The following is a 19461-nucleotide window of genomic DNA, read 5'->3' as shown; positions in this document are numbered from 1 at the left end:
GGAGGGGACAGCAGTGAGCGAGGTGGAGGAGGAATGGGTGAAGAGAAGCGGGGGAAGGAAGGAGTGGGGTGGGGGGAAGAGGAGAGCAGGCTAGCAGAAGCCAGAAAAGTAGATGTTAACGCCATCCGGTTGGAGAGCACCCAGACGGAAAATCAGGTGTTGTTCTTCTTGGTGGGATGGTGCAGAAGGTCACGGACGGAGGGGGGAGTGGGGCGCAGAAACGAAATGGGTTGGCCACTGGGAGGTCTCTGCCACTGGTGCAGACGGAGCGAAGGTGCTCAGCAAAGTGGGATCTCCTGACTTGTGCCCAGTCTCTCTGAGGTAGAGAAGGCCGTACCTTTGACTCCCACCCCCCCCCCCCCCCACAGTGAGGGGTAGGATCTGAGAGGAGAGGGTAGGAACGTGGGGAGAATCGGTTACGGGGAAATTTCAGTCAGGCAGAAGAACTTATCGTCATTTTTAAAACTGTAGAACAGCCATGAAAATGAAACTGTGTTTCTCCAGGACAAGATGTTTCTTAATAGCATAACACTAGACATAAGAACAAGCAAAGAAGCGGGAAAAATGGCACCAGGGTGTGATAAGGTGGGTGGTTAGAACCTCTCCCCCAGGGTCGGGATATCTCAAACTAGTGGGCTTCAGGGGAGAGGTGAAACTATGATTCGAGTGGCAGCCTTTGGAAAGGTGGGAGGAAACTAGAGGCCCCCCTGGCGAAAAAACCCACGCAGACACAGGGAGAACGTGCAAACTCCTTATGTGGGATTCGAAGCCCGGTCACGATTGCTGGCACGGTCAAGGCGTTGCTCTAACAGCTACGCCGACCATGCTGTTCCCTTCCAACAGCGATCGGGATCTTGAAACCTCCCTCTTGCCACCACAACAGGGCCATCTGCACTTTTGCCTCATCAGTTGTTTTGGACTTTGGAGTTACTGTGAATATTTCTTATCTATTGGGTGGCACAGTTAGTGCAGCGCTGTTACCAGATAGCGCATCGCTGTTATTGGTTAGTGCAGTGCTGTTACCAGTTAGCGCAGCGCTGTTACAGCGCCAGCAAGCCGGGTTCGAGTCCAGCACTGCCTGGTAAGGAGCTTTTACATTCTCCCTCCTGTGACCCCTGGGTTTCCTCTGGGGGCTCCGGTTCTCCCCCCCCACCCTTCAAAGAGGTTGAGTGCGCATGTGAAATTGGGCTGCATGGGTTCAATGGACCAAAGGGCCTCCTACCATCCTGTATCATTCATGGATTTTAGATCTACCTGCAAATTGGAGGAAACGCACCTCATCTTCCATCTGGGCTCCCTCCGACCGGATGGCACGAACATTGACTTGCCTAGTTTCTGTTAAACCCCCCCCCTTTTCTAATTATCTCTCGATCTCTCTCTCTCTCTCTCTCTCTCTCTCCCTTTCTCCTTTCACAAATCAATTCTCACCTCTCCTCTTATCAGATCCAATTAATACTTTTTGTCTGTTGGTCTGGATTCCTCTCCCTTCCAGTCTCCCCCACTCCCCAGCCTTTTTAACAAGCGCCTGCCTTTCTTTGGCTCCTACCCTTCAGGAAGGACTCAGGCCTGAAACGTCGGTAATACATCTTTACCTACACTGCGAGACTGGCTGAGCTCCTCCAGCGTTTCCGTGTGTTTTTACTCCGATCACAGCGTCTGCAGACTTCCGTGTTTTTCACTTTTATACAGTAAACCTCTTGGTATCCAGCACCTATGGGGATTGTTAGATGGCAGATAAGTGAATGTTCTAGTTGCTTGAGGTCACGTGTTGCGTGATAGGTGAAGGCATGACATTTTAAATGTCCGTATTTTTTGCCTATTTATTTTAAGTGATTTTTTTAATGGTTGCTTGAATTCCGGGGTTTTGCTGTATATTTATTGGCTCTTTTGGGGTGGCGCGGTTAGCACAACGCCTTTACAGCGCCAGCGATTGGGTCTGGGGTTCGAATCCCGCACTGTTTGTAAGGAGTTTGTACATTTTCCCCAGGGGCTCCAGTTTCCTTCCACCATCCGAATTGTACCGAGGGTGTAGGTTAATTGGGTGTAACTTGGGTGGCACGGACTCATGGGCCAAAATGACCTGTTGCCGTGTTGTAAGTCTAAATTATTTAAATTAAAATTTGAATGATTGTAGCATGTTTTATATAAAGTATCTGTTTGGCTGCAGCAAGTAAGAACTTGGGTACATTTGTACAGGGGGGAGAAATGTATGTGAGAATATTCCCTTGATTGAGCTGCGTACCGAAAATCATCTGTTTTTCTGCATTTTGCCCCTTTCCCTCCAAAACTTTTCTGTGTGCTTTTTAAAAGCTGTAATGGTCCCCGCCTCTGCTGGCAGCATGTCCCACACACCCCACACCTTCTGTGTGGGAAGCAGTGCCCCTTGGGAGTTTTCCCCCTCTCCCCTGAAGCCCACTGATTTGAGACATCCCGATCCTGGGGGAGAGGTTCTAACCACCCACCTTATCGCTGCCTCTCAGGGTTTTGTGGGCTCTGTGTGGGCTAGCATTGACTCGAGGGAGTAAATTGGTCTTGTGGAGTAATTTGGCCCAGATGCTGGCCATTCTGCCCCTCAAATTGATGAGAGAGAATAAATAGAAAAGATGGATAACAAATATCCACAATTATCTTTGGGCAAAAAAGGGATTATGGAGCATCCAGACTTGTACACAGGTGCATGTGAACGTGCACACACACATGCACGCACGCACACACACCCTAACTCTCTCAGACACACACGTTCTCTCATGCACACACACGCACACACTTTCTCTTGCACACACGCACACTCTCGAGCACACACACACAAACCAACACACACACACACACACACACACACACACACACACACACACACACACACACACACACACACACACACACACATGTTTTGATACACACCAGGGAACAGCTCCTCTGGAAGCGAATATTCCATTGAGCAGTGATTAATCCACAGAACAATCTTCCGGGGTTGGAGGATTGGGAAGGGAGCAGTGGAACAGTTGGATCATCCGATTGGAAATTCCATAGTTTATTTTTTCGAGCTGGGAAGCGGAAGGTGGGGGAGTGTGTGTCCTTCCCCTGCCTCTGACTCCAGCGGAGGGAGGGGATAGTGGTAGTGGGAGAGGGACTGGATGTGTTGCATCCGCAGTGTGCACGTCCAGTCAAGTCAACGAACCCTCATGTTTCCTTTGCCCCAAATAACGGGCGTTTTCACAGGATCAGACAAAATGTCTGTCCCCAGAGGGCTCTCGTTGGCCCTGGTTCAAATCATTTCACCTTTCCTGATGCCATTTGGCCGATCGATCCTGTGCCAGCTCAAAGCCATTCATTTCCCCCACTAATCTTCCTGTTCTCCCCACCACTATCCCTCCTGGATCCGGCCTCTCACTTGCTCAGGGAGAGGAATCCTCGGCAGCTTCTGGCCCCCACTTCTTAGGGGAGGTGAGGGAGACCAGAGCCCCCTGGGGGCCTGGCCACAGAGAACATGCAAATTCCACACCAACAGAACAGATTCAAATCCAGACTTCAGGATCAAGTTACAGCAGACCAGGAGCAAAAATAGGCCATTCAGCCCATCGAATCTGCCCCACCATCCAATCATGAGCTGATCCATTTCCCCACTTCTCCCCATAACTTTTGATGCCCTGGTTTATCAAGAACCTTATCAACCTCTGCCTTAAATACTCCCACTGACCTGGCCTCCACAACCGCCCGTGCAACAAATTTCACCACCCTCTGGCTGAAGAAATTCCTCCACATCTCTGTTCTAAGCGGGCGTCCGTCAATCCTGAAGTTGTGCCCTCTTGTCCCGGACTCTCCCACCGTGGGGAACAGCCTTTCTACATCTGCTCTGTTCATGCCTTTCAATATTCAAAATGTCTCAATGATCCCTTCATTCTCCTAAATTCCAACGAGTCCAGGCCAAGAATTGTCAAACGCTTCCTTCCCGAATCATCCCCGTGAACCTCCTCTGAACTCTCTCCAATGTCAGCACCTCCTATCTTAAACGAGGAACCCAAAACTGCTGACAATACCCCATGAAAGGTCTCACCAGTGCCGTATAAACCCTCAACATCGCATCCCTGCTCTTATATTCTATTCCCCCTGAAGCAGGTACCAGAACATATTCTGGTTGGCTGCCAGTTGCTAGTGGCATTCCTTAGGGGGGTTGGTGTTGGGGCCGCTTGTATACTAATGATTTCAGGGGAACTTCTTCACACAGAGAGTGGTGAGTTTGTGAAGCGAGCTGCCAGCAAAGTGCCGGATGTCGGCTCAATTTTAACTTTTAAAAAATCATTTGGACCTGAACATGGATGGTGGGGGTATGAGCCGGGTGCAGGTCAGCGGGACTAGGCAGCAAAGTAGTTCAGCACAGACAAGAAGTGCCGATTGGCCTTTCTTATGCTCTGATGTTCAGCGGAGGCTCATTAAAACAGCCAACGGGATCACTGGGGTCTCCCATCCCCCTGAGGACACCTACTGGGAGCACTGTCTCAATAGGGCCCAAAAAATTATTGTAAAAACATACCGTAAATGCTGGAAGAACTCGGCTGGTCTCGCAGCGTCCACAGGAGGTAAAGATTCCTCCTGAAGCCTCCATGTCAGCCACTGGCTGTACTTTGTGAGGTGTCTGTGGAGATTCGTTACGTCACCGAAGACTCTTGTAAACCTCTCCAGGTGGACCGTGGGGAGCATTCTGGCCGGTTGCATCGCTGTCTGATACGGAGGCATCAACTCTCAGGGCAAGGATAAACTCCAGAGGGTTGTTAACTTGGCCTGCAACATCACAGAGCACCAGACTTCACTCCATTGAGGACGTCTATGTGAGGTGGTGACTTAAAAAAAGCAGCCTCTATCCTCAAAGACCTCCCACCACCCAGGCCACACCCTCTTCGCTCTGCCACCATCGGGGAAAAGGTCCAGGAGCCTGAGGACGAGCGCTCAGCGTGGTTTCTTCCCCTCCGCCATCAGATTTCTGAATGATCAATGAACCAAAGACACTGCCTGACTTTTTGTGCACTGTTATTTTTAGTTTTTTTATAGTAAAGTTGTAAGATGGTTATATGAATATTTGCATTGTGACGCTGCCACAAAACCCCAAATTTCATGACTTGTTCATGACAATAAATCCAGATTCTGATGATTTACTGACATTTTTGGGCCTGAGCCCTTCTTTGAGGTCTCAGCAAAAAGCAGACGGACTTCGGAATAGAGAGAAAGGGAGGGGGGAGGAGTCCAGACTAACAGACAAAGTGTTATTTGGATCTGATTCGAGGAGAGGTAAGAATTGATTTTGGCTCTGTGAAAGGAGAGGGGGAAAGGAGGGAGAGGGGAAGGAGGCAGGGGGGCAACGATGGGGTGGTTCTAATGGAAATCAAAGGTCGATGTCAATGCCATCCGGTTGGAGGGAGCCCGGATGGAAAATGTTTGTCCCTCCAGTCAGCAGGTGGTCTCAGTCCGGCAGTGCACGGACAAACATGCCAGCAAAGGAATGGGACGGGGGAGTTGAAACAAGTGGCGGTGATACACCTTCACGCTGCCGGACCGGCCTGAGTTCCTCCAGAGTTTACTTTGTGGGTTTTCACTACAATCGCAGCGGACCTCAAGGAAGTGCAGAAGACCCTTTCCGTCCAGCGCACTGTGATCTTCGACCCACGGCCATCAGGAAGGAGGGGCGGGAGCAATCAGAATCGGGACAGCCAGGCTGGGGAGGAGCTTCTTCTCACAGGATGTGAGATTGATGAATGGTTTCCTGTAACCAAGTAAATCATCTGAAAATATTTATGTTCTGTGTTTTTGTACGTGTACTGTTGTCCAGTGTTTATCTGGGTTGTATACAGTATGTACAGTGAGTTGATAAAGAACTTGAATCTGACTGTACAGCAGCTGGGTTTTAACATATTTTAGTTGGCTGCTTTGTTTTCAACACATCCCGTGATCATTTAACCTTGCCTCAGGGGTGGGAGCTGGGAGACACGGCTCTTGGGTATACACTAGCAATTCCTTTCAATCCTGTCTCCCTTCCCACCAGTGGAAATGGTTCACCTCCGCCCAATCAGATTGCTTGCTCTCTGTAAACACTGGCGCTTTCTTACCTGCCGCTGCAGGAAGCCCAAGCCTTGGTTAACCCTGTCACTGCCCTCCCCGCCCCCCGCCCGATGGTGTGAATCAGACTCCTGACCATGGCTCACCCCAGTTCTCCATCATTCCATGAATACTGGGCAGTGAATACCTCGGGGGAGGTGGGGGAGTTACTGGCTTGCCTCATGATTGAGGGGATTAGGGGGTTAGTATATAAAATTACAGAATAAAGAGCACGTGGGGTAAAAACTCGAAAGTCTGTAGACACCGTGGTTGGAAGTTACTGGAGAAACGCAGCAGGTCGAATGGTGCCCTTTATATTTAGACGTAGACATACACACAGCATGGTAACGGGCCCTTTCGGCCCACGAGTCCGTGCCGCCAAATTTACACCCCATTAACCTATACCCCCCAGTATGTTTTTGAAGGGTGGAAGGAAACCAGGGCCCCACCCCCTGGGGGAAAACCCACGCAGACACTGGGAGAATGTACACGCTCCTTACAGACAGTGTGGGATCCGAACCCCTATCCCCATCACTGGCGCTGTCAAGGTGTTGCGCCAACCGTGCTGTCCATGTAACAAAGATAAAGATACAGAACCAACGTTTCAGGCTTGAGCCCTTCAGCAAGGTATCATCAAGGTCCATGACGAAAGGCTCAGGCCTGAAACGTTTGTTCTCTATCTTTGCTGTATGAAGGACACTGTTTGACCTGTTGAGTTTCCTCCACCATTGAGTTTTTACTGCAAAGAATCCATGGGAGTGAGCTACTGGCTTAAGACATGGGAGCAGAAATATGCCATTCAGCCCATTGAGTCTGCCCCGCCATTCCATCATAAGCGGATCCATTTTCCCCCCTCAGCCCCGCTGCCCGGCCTTCTCCCCATCACCTTTGATGCCCTGGCTCATCAATCTCTGCCTTAAATACACCCAACCACCGTCCGTGGCCACAAATTCCACTGATTCTCTGCCCTCTGGCTGAAGAAATTCCTCTGCCTCTCCATTCTCAGTGGACATCCTTCTAATCCGGAAGTTGCGCCCTCTTGTCCCGGACTCTCCCACCATGAGGAAACAACCTTTCTCCTTCTTCTCTGTCCACGCCTTTCTACATTTGAAATATTTTACTTTACACTATATTTTTATGTATATACACATCAATATTGTGTGATGACTTACTTGGTTACAGGATACATTTCATCAATCTCACCGCCGGTGGGGAGAAGCTACATGATGCCCTCCATAATGTTTGGGACAAAGACACTTCCTTTAATGGCCCCTGTGCTCCACAGTTTAAATTTGTGATCAAACAAAGCACTCGTGACTAAAGTACACATTCCAGATTTTATTCAAGTTATCCGTATGGATTTTGGTCTGACGATGGAGAAATTACAGCACCTTTTATGGATGGTCCCCCCATTTCAGGGCACCATCATGTTTGGGACTCTTGGCTTCCCAGGGGTTTGAGAGTTATTGGGAACGTTGAATTGCTTCGTTGGTGCCTTGATAAGAGAGCGTGGCTCGCGTCTAAGCCTTTGATCACCGTCATTGGTGGTGCTGCCGGGTCATCAACTCCAGCAGAGCCAAAAGAGGGAGAGGGAATGAGAGGGTGGGTGGGATGTGATGCGAGTATGAGAGGGAGGGAAAGGGAGGAGGAGATTGAGAGGGAGGGAAAGGGAGAGAGGGGATGAGAGGGAAAGGGAGAGGGAATGAGGGAGGGAAAGGGAGAGGGGGAATGAGAGGGAGGGAAAGGGAGAGAGGGGATGAGAGGGAAAGGGAGAGAGGGAATGAGGGAGGGAAAGGGAGAGAGGGAGGGAAAAGGAGGGGGGAATAAGGGAGGGAAAGGGAGAGGGAATGAGGAAGGAAATGGGAAGGCAGGAATGAGAGTAAGGGGAAGGAGAAGGGATTGCAGGAGGGAGAGGGGGAATGGGAGGAAAGGGGAAAAAAGAGGGAGGAAAAGAGAGGGGAAATGAGGAAGGGAAAGGTAGAGGGGAATGAGGGAGAGGGGGAAGGGAGAGGGAATGAGAAGTTGGAGAGGGGGAATGAGGAAGGGAATGGAAAGGTGGGAATGAGAGGGAGGGTGTAGGTATATGCATATATGTGCCCTGAAAATAAATTTGAACTTTGAGAGAGAGGGTGTGTGAGAGAGGGAAAGATAGATAAAAAGAGTGGAGGAAAATAGAGGGAATGTGAGAGAGATGATCAAATTAAAACTGAAGGAGAGAGATTAGAAAAGGAGGAGTGAAGTGGGTAGTGAGAGAAGAAAGGATAATTGTGAGAGAGAAATGAAAGTGGAGGGATGGAGAGGGATTGCCCTATTCCCAGCGGACTATCCGACTGGCCTGCTGAGAGCCTGCCCCCCCCCCCCCCAACCGAGCGGGACTGTGGGAGGAGAGCGATGGCCAGCTTGCTCAGACTCGCCCAGCATTGCTCGCCTGTGTGTGCACTGCTGGGGTGTGTCGGGAAAGGGGGTTAGGGTGGGAAGGTGGGGGGGGAGGGGAGAGCGGAGACACAGAGAGAGGGTGCTGGCTAAAAGCCCTGTCCCCTGAGGATGGAGGCACAGCTGGGCTGCGCCTGCCCCTGGGTAAGTGAGGGCCCGACTTCTGCCCCGACTTGCATGCATCAAAGAACACTGGTGTCTCACAACCCGGGGCTCGCTTCACTGTGCACTTAGCATTCTAGCAAGAGTCTCTGGAGAGTAACCAACACAGGCACAGTTTGAGTGAATACAGAGTAGCAGAGCTGATAGACCTGTTACCTCTGGAGACCCCGGTTTGATGCCGACCTCTACTGCTGTTGATGTACCATTGGAACATTTATCTGGTTTGCTCCTGGGTGCTCTGTAATCCTCTGACCCCGATCTGTGCACCTCTCTCTTAAATGTAACTCTCCTCAGTTACCTGAGATTCTGTGTTCAGTTCTGGTTGCCTCATTACAAGAAGGGTGTGGAAGGGGTGCAGAGGAGATTGACCAGAACGTTGCCTGGATTGGAGAACATGTCTTATGAGGCAAAGGTTAGGGGACATTTGTCTTTGGAGCTAAGAAGGATGGCGTCACTGGGGGGGAGGGGGGGAGGTGCGGACTGCACCGGGTGAACCATTAGAGGGGGTGACACCAAAATGACCATCTATAAAATTTTTGTGCAGTGTTTCGGCAGAAACTTATTACGTTTTATAAAACTATCCCTGTTGTTTGTTACAACAAAAACTTTTTTCGTATGCCCCATGTATCAATACACCTACGAGGCTAAAACACGATGCTCATTTACATTTTGAACCTTCTAATGGGCTCCGGTCAGAGCCGTCGTTATTCCCTGATGGCAACGACGCTTCGAATCACGTGGTTCCGTCTGCCCGTGAAAACCTGCAAGGGCTGTTGTTTTTGTTGCTGCCGAGGTTGTCCACATTTGCTGCTTTTGTCAACTTTTCTGGTGTTTTAACTACAATATTGTGGGAATTAGTATTTGTGATCCGATATCAACAACTTTTTTTTGAGGACAAAGCAGTAATTAAAGAAAAAGACAAAAAAAAGGTTGCGGTCAGTTACTAACAATGTTGTAAAGAATTTTTACAAATCAATTATGTTGTTAGTGTTCATGTACTCAAAGAAATATCACATTTAAGCAATTTACAACTATATTTATCACAACTATATATTTTTTTCAAATATTGCTAATTTTGGAGGGGGGCGACACCATGAGTTATCGCACTGGGCAACATCAACGCTAGTGATACCGCTGGACTTATTAGCGGTCTGGGAGAGGTAGAGATAGGGTAGACAGCCAGCGCCTCTTTCCCCAAGGTGACAGTACCAGAAGCACCAGAAGACATCGGTTTAAGGTGAGGGGCAGAAAGTTCAGGGGAGACGTCAGAGATGCGTGTTTTAACACAGAAAGCAATGGGCGTCTGGAATGCATGACCAGGGTTGATGGGGCATCTATAAGACAGTCCCAATAGAGGGTTACGGGTGTGAGGTAAGGAAGGTTAGGATTAGTTGGCAGGGAAGTTGTTCCCGCTGGTAGGTGAGACGGTGGGGGGGGGGGGGGGGGGGGGAGGGGGGGAATGGAGTTTCGGGGAGTAGATTTAGGACGGAGATGAGGAGGAACTGTTTCTACCAGGGAGCAGTGAATCTGTGGAAGCAGACCTGCTGGCCTCATTAACTACATTTAAGACACAGCTAATTGGATTTTTGCAGAGTTGGGGAATTAAGGATTGGTGGGTAAGTTGAGCTGAGTTCAACATAGAACGTACAACAATACAGCACAGTACAGGCCCTTCAGCCCTTGAGGTTGTACCGATCCATATATCCCTTCCTAAACCCTCCCTACCCTGTAACCCTCTAGTTCTCTTTCATCCATGTGTCTGAAGAGACCCTTAAATGCCCCTAATGTTCCAGCCTCCACCACCATCCCCCAGCGAGGCATTCCAGGCCCCCACAACTCTCGGTGTAAAAATCTTACCCCTGATGTTTCCCCTAAACTTCCCTCCCTTCATTTTATACAGACGTCCTATGGTGTTTGCTGATCCTGCCCTGGGAAACAAGTGCTGGCTGCCCACCCTGTCCATGCCTCTCATAATCTATCAAGTCTTCTCTCAGCCTTCTTCGCTCTAAAGGCCCCCCCCCCCTCCACCAGCTCTTTGCTAACTTTGCCTCGTAAGACCTTTCCCAATCCAGGCAACATCCTGGTCAATCCCCTCTCCGTAGATTCCAGATCCTTCCTATAATGAGGCGACCAGAACTGAACACAATGTGTCATGGCCAGAGGACATCTGGTCAAGGTGAGGGGAGGAAAGTTTAGGGGAGATATCAGGTGTAGGGTTTCTTTTTAACACAGAGAGTGGTGGGTACCTGGAATGCATTGCCAGGGGGTGGTGGTGGATGCTGGTACAATAGGGACATTAAAAGACAGGCTCATGGATACTGGAAAAATAGATGGTTACGGGTTTGAGGGAGGGAAGAGTTAGATTGTTGTGTGAGATGACATTACAGCTTGGGCTGAAGGGCCTCTTACTGAACGGTGGAGCAAACAATGGGCTGAATGGCCGACTCTTCCTCCTGTTTCTGATGCTCTTCTGTTCTTTCTCACCCCACCCCCCCCCACAGTGCCCAGAGAAGCTGAGCGATGAGACGGTTGATGGGGCTGTGTACTCCGTGACGCTGAGGCAGGTCCATCTCCAGCAGGCAGCGAGCAAGGCCCAACAGTGGCTGGGGGTGAGAACCGAGCTTCCTCGCGCACTCGGGGTCCGGGGGTGTATATCAGGCTGGCAGAAGTGCCCCCCACCTCTCTCCTTTCATACCACCCCCTCCCCCTCACCAGCAAGGAGGGTGTCTTGCGCTCTAGTGGGAGTAGAAAACACTGCTCCGCAGAGAAAGCAAGAAATGGCGGAAACACTCAACAGGTTAGTTAGCCCCCGCGGAGAGTGGAACAGAGTCTCGCTTCGATTTCCTTCTGGGGAATTTAAACTTACCCGCAACTTAAAACTAGCCATTGGGATGGGTGCGCTGGGGAGCCTTGATGGGATTTAAATTGGAAAAGGTTGGTTTGCAGGGGCAGCAGGTTGTCAGGAAGGCAACTGAAACAATGGCCGTCATCGCTGGAGGGATGGAATTTAGGAGTAGGAGGGTTCTGCTGCATCTGTACAAGGTCCTGGTGAGGCCGTGTCTGGAGAACTGCTTGCAGTTCTGGTCTCCTGGCTTGAGGAAGGACAGACTAGCTTTGGAGGCAGTGCAGAAGGGGTTCACCAGGTGATTCCAGAGATAAGGGGGAGTGGCCCATGAGGAGAGACTCGCTGATTTTAAGTAAGAATCTTATAGAAACGTATAAAATTCTGAAAGGCATAGATAAGATAGAGGCAGGTCAGTTGTTCCAATTGGTGGGGGAGACCAGAACTAGGGGACGTAGCCTCAAGATCCAGGGGAGTAGATTCAGGATGGAGATGAGGAGGAACTACTTTTCCTAGAGGGTGGGGAATCTGTGGAATTCACTGCCCGTTGAAGCAGTGGAGGTGACCTCATTATTTAAGACAAAGATAGATTTTGACCACTTAGGGGAATTAAGGGATCTGGAGAAAGGAAGGTAGGTGGAGATGAGCCGATCATCAGATCAACCCGCACCATCCAGATTGGATGGTGGAGCAGGCTTGACAGGCCACATGGCCAACTCCTGCTCCAGTTTGTCAGGTTCTTATCGGACGGATGGATGGGATTAGCATAAAGACAGGTGCTCGATGGAATCAATAGATTCGGTGCCTCGTCTCTCGATGATTCCGCTCTTCTCTGATTCCAATGGAGGGTCTTTGAACTGAAATGGTGACTCTGTTTCCCTCGCCACGGACGCTGACTGATCCATTGAGAGTTTCCAGCATTTTATTTTATTTCAGATTTTTGGTGGCTGCAGATTTTTTTTTGGTTAAAACTGCCCGTTTCTGTGTTTAAATATCAAATTTCACGTCCCTGGCCTCATGACGATGAATTGTTTTCTGGAGTTCCATGGTGGTCTCTGATTCTGTATCCTTTGCAGATGGTTAAAATAAAACATAGAACCATGACAGCACAGTACAGGCCCTTTGGCCCACAAGTTGTGCCGACATATATACCAAAAAAAATTCTAAACCCTCCCTACCCCTTAACCTTCCATCCAGGTGCCTGACTAAGAGTCTCTTAAATGCCTTCAGTGTTTCATTCTTGCCCCCCCCCCCCCCCAACCACCACCCCTGGCAAGGCTTTCCAGACCCCCACACAGCTCTCTGTGTAAAAAATCTCACCCCTGACATCTCCCCTAAACTTTCCTCCCTTCACTTTGTACAAACTGTTACGAGCCCAGAGGACCCCAAAGCCCAGCAGCAATGGATATGCACCAAGGCACATGGTTACTTAAACAAAAGTTGCTTTTAATTACCTTTAAACATGAAAACAGGATTTAACTTAAACTAACTTAACCCTTTTCTAATTCTAAGTTTGTGTAAGTTCAGAAAAGTTCTTTGATTCACAGTCCAATCTCACTTCTCATTCTTCCAAGTTCACTGGTTACAGGCAATTCTTATACTGTACACAGACTTTAACATTTATAAATTTCCCAAGGCTTTGGTGTTTGAAAGGTAAATGATTACTGCTCAGGAAGGTTCTTGTCGGTTTTCAGACAGAGATTTGTTGTACACTTACTTCCATCAACCACATCAGTGTCTTGCTGACGAAACCTTCCCCTTCAGGGTTCTCCAGATGATAACCTCTTTCTTTCAGGTCACCACAGTGTTCCTTTTTGTTTCACTTATTCCAAGTGAAACACTAGACAGCCAGTCCTCTCCTCTTGCATGAACCACAAGGACTTTGACCAGGCTGAACTAAGTACTCACAACCCGTCTTCCAAATGGGGTTTTCCACAAGCTTGCTAGCTTGTCCTGTTCCAGTCCCAGCTGCTATTGCTGACTGTAACACTGTAGAACTGATCTCTCTCTCTCTCTCTCTCTCTCTCTCTCTCTCTCTCTCTCTCTCTCTCTCTCTCTCTCTCTCTCTCAGAGAGAAAACCTGTTTGAGTCTCTCTGCTTGAAAAAACCACATGATGACCCTCCTAGAACAGCAAATTCCCCTCCAGACAAAATGCGGCTCTGACAAGCTCTTTCATCTGTTGCCTTTTTATAAAGGCTCTGAGGCCCTGACATGTCTAGCATGAGCAGAGCTCCAGTATTTTAAATGAAATCTGTTTTCAAGTGCTTGTATGTGACCTACACTTACAAACCTTTCCCAATTTATCTCCCCAAAATATATCTATATTCTGTCACAAGACAGAAGATATCCTTTGGTGTTTGCTACCCCTGCCCTGGGTCTAAGGCTGCCTACCTTAGCTATGCCTCCTAAAATCTTGTCGACCACTATTCGGACACCTCTCATCCTTCTGTGCAAAGAGGAAACTTTTAGCTCTGCTGAACCATATTCTCCAATCCAGCCAATTTACCGGAGAATCTCCTCTGCACCCTTTCCACAGCTTTCTCATCCTTCCTGTAATGAGGTGACCAGAACTGAACACAATATTCTACGTGTGGTCTCACCAGAGATTTGTAGAGTTGCAACATGACCTCTTGACTCTTGAACTCAATCCCCCAAATTATGAAGCCCAGCATCCCGTGTTAACTATCCTATGCAACCTTGTTCAAAGTGTTGTCTACAGAATTATACAGCAAGTTGCTGGCCACCCAGAAGCGGAGAGGATGCTTTATTGCCCCCTCTCTGAGGGAATGTAACCTGATGTTTAGCTGCAAGCACAGTTCCCCTTGTCCTTGCCTACCATCCAAACCCCGATGACAACCAGTCCATCACCTTCTCTACCGTGTCAGTTCAAAGTCTTGTCCAATAACCTTATAAACTATCGTGGAGTCTCCACCTCCACCAGCCCCTGAGGCAGCGCGTTCCAGATTGCGAGCACAGCCCCCTCTGGGGGGGAACTGAGGAGGGCGGGAGATCCTTCCTCAGGCCCTCTCCCAGCCTCTCGTAAACCCGCACCGTCCCAATTCCATTCACGTCACCGCGAAGGGGTGGTTTATTACCACCACCTCCCCTCCACGAGCCCCTCCCTCATGGTCTCGGGCACCCCCAACAGAATCTCCTCCGCCTCCCTCCCCTCCCCAACTGAGCCTTTTGCTCCTCAAGGCACACAATCCCAGCCTCTGTGCCCTCTCCGGTTCAGTCTGTACCCCACAACTGGACACGGTACACCAACTGCCAGAGCCATAGGGTGCTGCAGGACAGAAACAGGCCCATCTAGTCTGTGCCATCCTTTTATCCTGCAGCAATTCTTATACTGTGCACAGAATTGAACATTTATAAAGTTCACCAGGCTTGGGTGCTTGAAAGGTAAATGATTACTACTCAGGAAGGTTCTTGTCGGTTTTCAGACAGAGATTTGTTGTACACTTACTTCCGATCAGCCACTTCAGTGTCTTGCTGATGAAACCTGCCCCTTCAGAGTTCTCCAGATGATAACCTCTTTCTTTCAGGTCACCACAGAGTTCCTTTGTGTTTCACTTATTCCAACTGAAACATTAGACAGCCAGTCCTCTCCTCTTGCATGAACCACAAGGGCTTTGACAAGGCCATCTTCCAAATGAGGCTTTCCACAAGCTTGCCAGCTTGTCCTTTTCCAGTTCCAGCTGCTGTCTGCTGGCTATAACACTGTACAAGTGATCTCTCTTTCTCTCTCTGAGAGAAAGCCTGTTTGACTCTCTCTGCTTGCAAAACCACATGATCCTCCTAGACCAACAAGTTCTCTTCTAGACAATCTGCGGCTCCAGCAAGATCTTTCATCTGGGGCCATTTGTTAACACCAATCCATTAGTGAAGTCACTTGAGCACTCACCAAAGGTCTTGCAAAAGCTGTAGAGCCAATATGACTTGCATGGGGCAGAACTCCAGTATTTTAAATAAGATCTGTTTTAAAGTGTTTGTATATGACCTACACTAACAAACCTTTCCCAATTTATTTCCCAAAAACATATCTATATACTTCAACTCTGCTTATGAGGGTCTTTTGTCGTAAAAGGCGACATGCTCACCGCCACGTCCGGGTTTGAATCCCACGCTGTCTGTAAGGAGTTTGTTCATTCTCCCTGGATCTGCATGGGTTTTCCCTGGAGGCTCCGGTTTCATTCCACCATTCGAAAACCTAGTGGGCCAGGTCCATCTCCAGCAAGAGTTGGGGGGGGGGGGTAGGTTAATTGGGGTGTTATTGAGCGGCACTGGTTTGTGGACTGAAAGGGGCTGTTACCGTGCTCTATGTCAATATTTTAAAATTTACACCATGCAATGCATCAAAATCCTTATATCCTGAAGCTAAAACAGGTACATGTAAAGGAAAACTCTCATCATAAACTAATTGAATTAAGTTAAAAGAAGCAATAATTTCAGAAGCTGGATAATGAATATTCACAGTCATCTCATTATCTTGCAATTGTGCAGACATTTCTTTTACGGTATTAGGATCAGTTCACGATCCGTTATTTGTTTACTTGTGGGTAAGAATTTTGGCGGATAAATACATGGTATACCATGTATAAGACACCACCGCGGGGGAAACAACCTTTCCAGATCTACACCTTTCAGCATTCAAAATGTTTCAGTGAGATCCCCCCCTATTCTCCCAAATTCCAACCAGTCCAGGCCAAGAGCCATCAAACATTCCTCCTTCCCAGAATCATCCTCGTGAACCTCCTCTGGACCCTCTCCAATGTCAGCACCTCCTCCCTTCAATGAGCAGCTCAAGTGAGGTCTCCCCAGTGCCGTATAAACCCTCCACACCACATCTCTGCTCTTCTTATATTTTATTCCCAGCATCACATTCGCCTTCTTCACCACCCACCCAACCTGCAGATTTACCTTCAGGCCGTCCTGCACAAGGGGTCCCAGGTCCCTTCGCATCTGGGGATTTTCAATTCTCTCCCCATTAAAAAAAAAGACTGCCCTTTTTTTCTATCAGAGTTCACACTTGCCAACGTTGTATTGCCTTGACCTCTTCCTGCCTGCTCTCCTCATCTGTCTACGTCCTTCTGCAGCCTCCCTGCTTCCTCGACGTGACAATAAACATCATAACAATTATTGGATAATATTCCATGGTGCAAGATAAAATGATGTTTTAGGGCTGCAGACAGGCCTCTTGAGGTGTTGGGGCGGACCCTGGTCAGTATAATATCGGGAAGTCCTGGAGCTTATTCTTGAACAGTTTAGGTGCTAGTCTTCCGGCTGAAGGTAGCAGTGAGAAGAGGTTGTGACTGGGACAACGTGGGTCCTTGATGTTGGCTGCCTTCACGGAGGGATGGGAGGTCGGAGCCGATGGTGGACCTGACCGAGTTTGCCACCTTCTGCAGCCTTCTGCATTCTGGGCCCTCAAGTTCCCAGATCAGGTCATTCTAAATTTTAAAATTTAGACCAAATTTGGCAACAGCCCTACAAGTCTGTGCTGACCAACTTACACCCCGTTAACCCGACATCCCGGGGAAAATCCACACGGACACGGAGAGGACGTGCAAACTCCTTACAGACAGCACGAGATTTGAACCCTGGTCCCTATGGCTGGTGCTGTCAAGGTGTTGCACCAACCGTATCGCCCATGGTACAATGTCTTTTAAGACTTCCAATTGACCCTGCCGGCTCCACTGCCTTTGCCAGCTGGTTCCGTCACCCTCTGTATGTCAGAGGTTCAGAGAATGGTTTGTGGAGGGAATGTGGCCAGAGGAGGTGGGGGGAATCGTGCATTTAAGGGGCATTTAGACAGGTTCTTAAATAATGCAGACAGTTTTGGACTCTTCATTTCAGAAAGAATGCGCTGATTTTGGAGAAGGTTCAGAGGAAGTTCACGAGGATGATTCTGGGAAGGAAGGGGTTGTTATATGAGGAGGATTTGATGACTCTTGGCCTGGACTCATTTGAATTTAGGAGAATGAGGAAGAACTCATTGAAACATTTCGAATGTTGAAAGACGTGGACAGAGTAGATGTAGAAAGGTTGTTCCCCACGGTGGGAGAGTCTGGGATAAGAGGGACACAACTTCAGGAAGGAGGCGTGTAGGAATTTTGTTAGCCAAATCTGTGGAATTTGTCACCACAGGCAGTAGTGGAGATCAGGGGTGTATTTAAGGTAGAGATCAATCAGTTCTTGATTAGCCAGGGCATCAAAGGTTATGGGGAGAAGGCCGGGCAGTGGGGCTGAATGAGAAAATCGGTCAGTTCGTGATGGAATGATGGGGCAGACTCGATGGGCTGAGTGGCCAAATTATGCACCTATTTCTTATGGTCTTAAATGGGATTAGTGGGCTAGAATTGGTGTGATGGACTAAATGGCTGGTTACTGGTACTGTACCAGCTAGGATCTCCTCTGCACCCTCTCTAGCGCTGCCCCAGCCTTCCTGCAGGGCGGTACCCTGGAAACCCTTCGTCCCATTGGGTGTCACTCTGACCCCCTTGCATCCCCATGCCTGTCCTGCCTCCATTGCACTTTCACCTTTGATCCTCCCCCTCCCCCTTAGCTGGACAATGAGCTGGTGGGGACCACCTGTGAGACCGTGCGGACCCGTTCCATCAAGGTTGGGAGACTTGAGAAAATGGTGGAGCACCTCCTGGAGGCATTTGACTGCGGCGACTCCTCCTATGTCTCAGTCTTTCTCGCCACGTACCGCGCCTTCGCCAAGACCCAGGACGTGGTCAGGATTCTGCTCGACAGGTAAGCCGACATCTCTGGATCTCCTGTTGGCACAGGAGCTGTGTCTGGGCTCTTCCACAGTCGATTATGTCGAATTGAAATTGGTTGTTTTATTTTGGGGTGAGCAAACTTGCTTCACGAAACAGCCATGTATGATAAACATCATGCGTTTGAGAGCCACAAGACATGAAAAAATATTACACGCACCTTTTTACTCTTGCGTGCACACTTTGTTCAAAAATTTTATATAAATATTAAGAAATGATTGTATGTAATAATATTTATTCATGTATGTAGTTTTTAACTGCAAACTGTTATTTTCAATAATCAAAATGTGTGTAATAGTCAAATTTTGTGGAGCAATTTTTAAGGTAAAATGTAGGGGGTCAACTATTACTTTTGACCATGGTAAGTATCTGCATTGTTCAGGGTGACGGGAGCTCGGATGGGCTGGTGGCTGCTTCCTAGGCGAGAGACAGTGGCCGGGACGTCTGGAGCTCAGATGGGAGGGTGGTCGGGAGCTCAGATGGGAGGGCAGTCAGGAACGGGCGGGAGGGTGGTCGGGAACTTGGATGGGAGGGCGGTCAGGAGCTTGTATGGGAGGGCAGTTGGGAACCGGTAGGAGGGGGGTCGGGAACTTGGATGTGAGGCGGCCAGAGCATCGGGAGCTCAGACGGGGGGAGTGGCTGGAGCGGCGTGAGCTCGGGTGTGAGGCAACTGGGGCAGAGGGATCTCTGATGGGTAGATGGCTGGGACGGCAGGAGCTCGGAAGTGAGGAGGCCAGAGCAGTAGGATCTCGGATGGGTGAGTGGCCAGGGCAGAGGCGTGAGTCCACAGTCGGGGAGTCAGGAGCTCTACGAGCCGCACATCGTATTTCAAAGAGCCGTATGTGGCTGGTGAGCAGCGGTTTGGCCACTCCTATAGTATTGGGATGCAGCAAAAAGCATGCTATCCAGACAGGTCAACTCATACATCTAGTGCTGGAACAGGCTGCCAGGAGTAGTGGTGGAAGCGGAAACAATGAATGTTTCGGAGGCTTCTGGATGGTCACATGAAGGAGCTGGAGATTTATTGTGTAAAATCAGCAGAGTTTTAATAGGTAGAGCGGCGGCGGTTAGTGCGCAACACTGTTACAGCACCAGCGACCTTGGTTCGAATCCATGCCGTCGGTAGGGAGTTTGAATGTTCTCCCCATGTC

The 19461-nt window shown here is 49.2% G+C and overlaps 1 protein-coding gene across 7 annotated transcripts in view; it reads left to right on the top strand.

Annotated features, from left to right (window-relative positions):
- The window catches only part of LOC138754813 (ral guanine nucleotide dissociation stimulator-like), an 88886-nt gene that overhangs the window by 34721 nt on the left and 34704 nt on the right, over positions 1–19461 (top strand). For 5 of the 7 annotated variants that reach the window (XM_069919659.1, XM_069919658.1, XM_069919664.1 and 2 more), the window contains exons 2-3: positions 11184–11291; positions 18091–18284. In XM_069919659.1, coding sequence (XP_069775760.1) covers positions 11184–11291; positions 18091–18284 — 302 coding nt within the window. Of the gene's footprint in view, positions 1–8616; positions 8665–11183; positions 11292–18090; positions 18285–19461 lie in introns of those variants that run through there. The other 2 variants (XM_069919661.1, XM_069919662.1) reach the window with 2 other exon arrangements.

This window comes from Narcine bancroftii, chromosome 2 (genome assembly GCF_036971445.1).
Source record: "Narcine bancroftii isolate sNarBan1 chromosome 2, sNarBan1.hap1, whole genome shotgun sequence".
Classification (NCBI taxonomy): Eukaryota; Metazoa; Chordata; class Chondrichthyes; order Torpediniformes; family Narcinidae; genus Narcine; species Narcine bancroftii.
The sequence above is the reverse complement of the archived record's forward strand: the minus strand, read 5'-3'. Positions and strand labels throughout refer to the sequence as shown.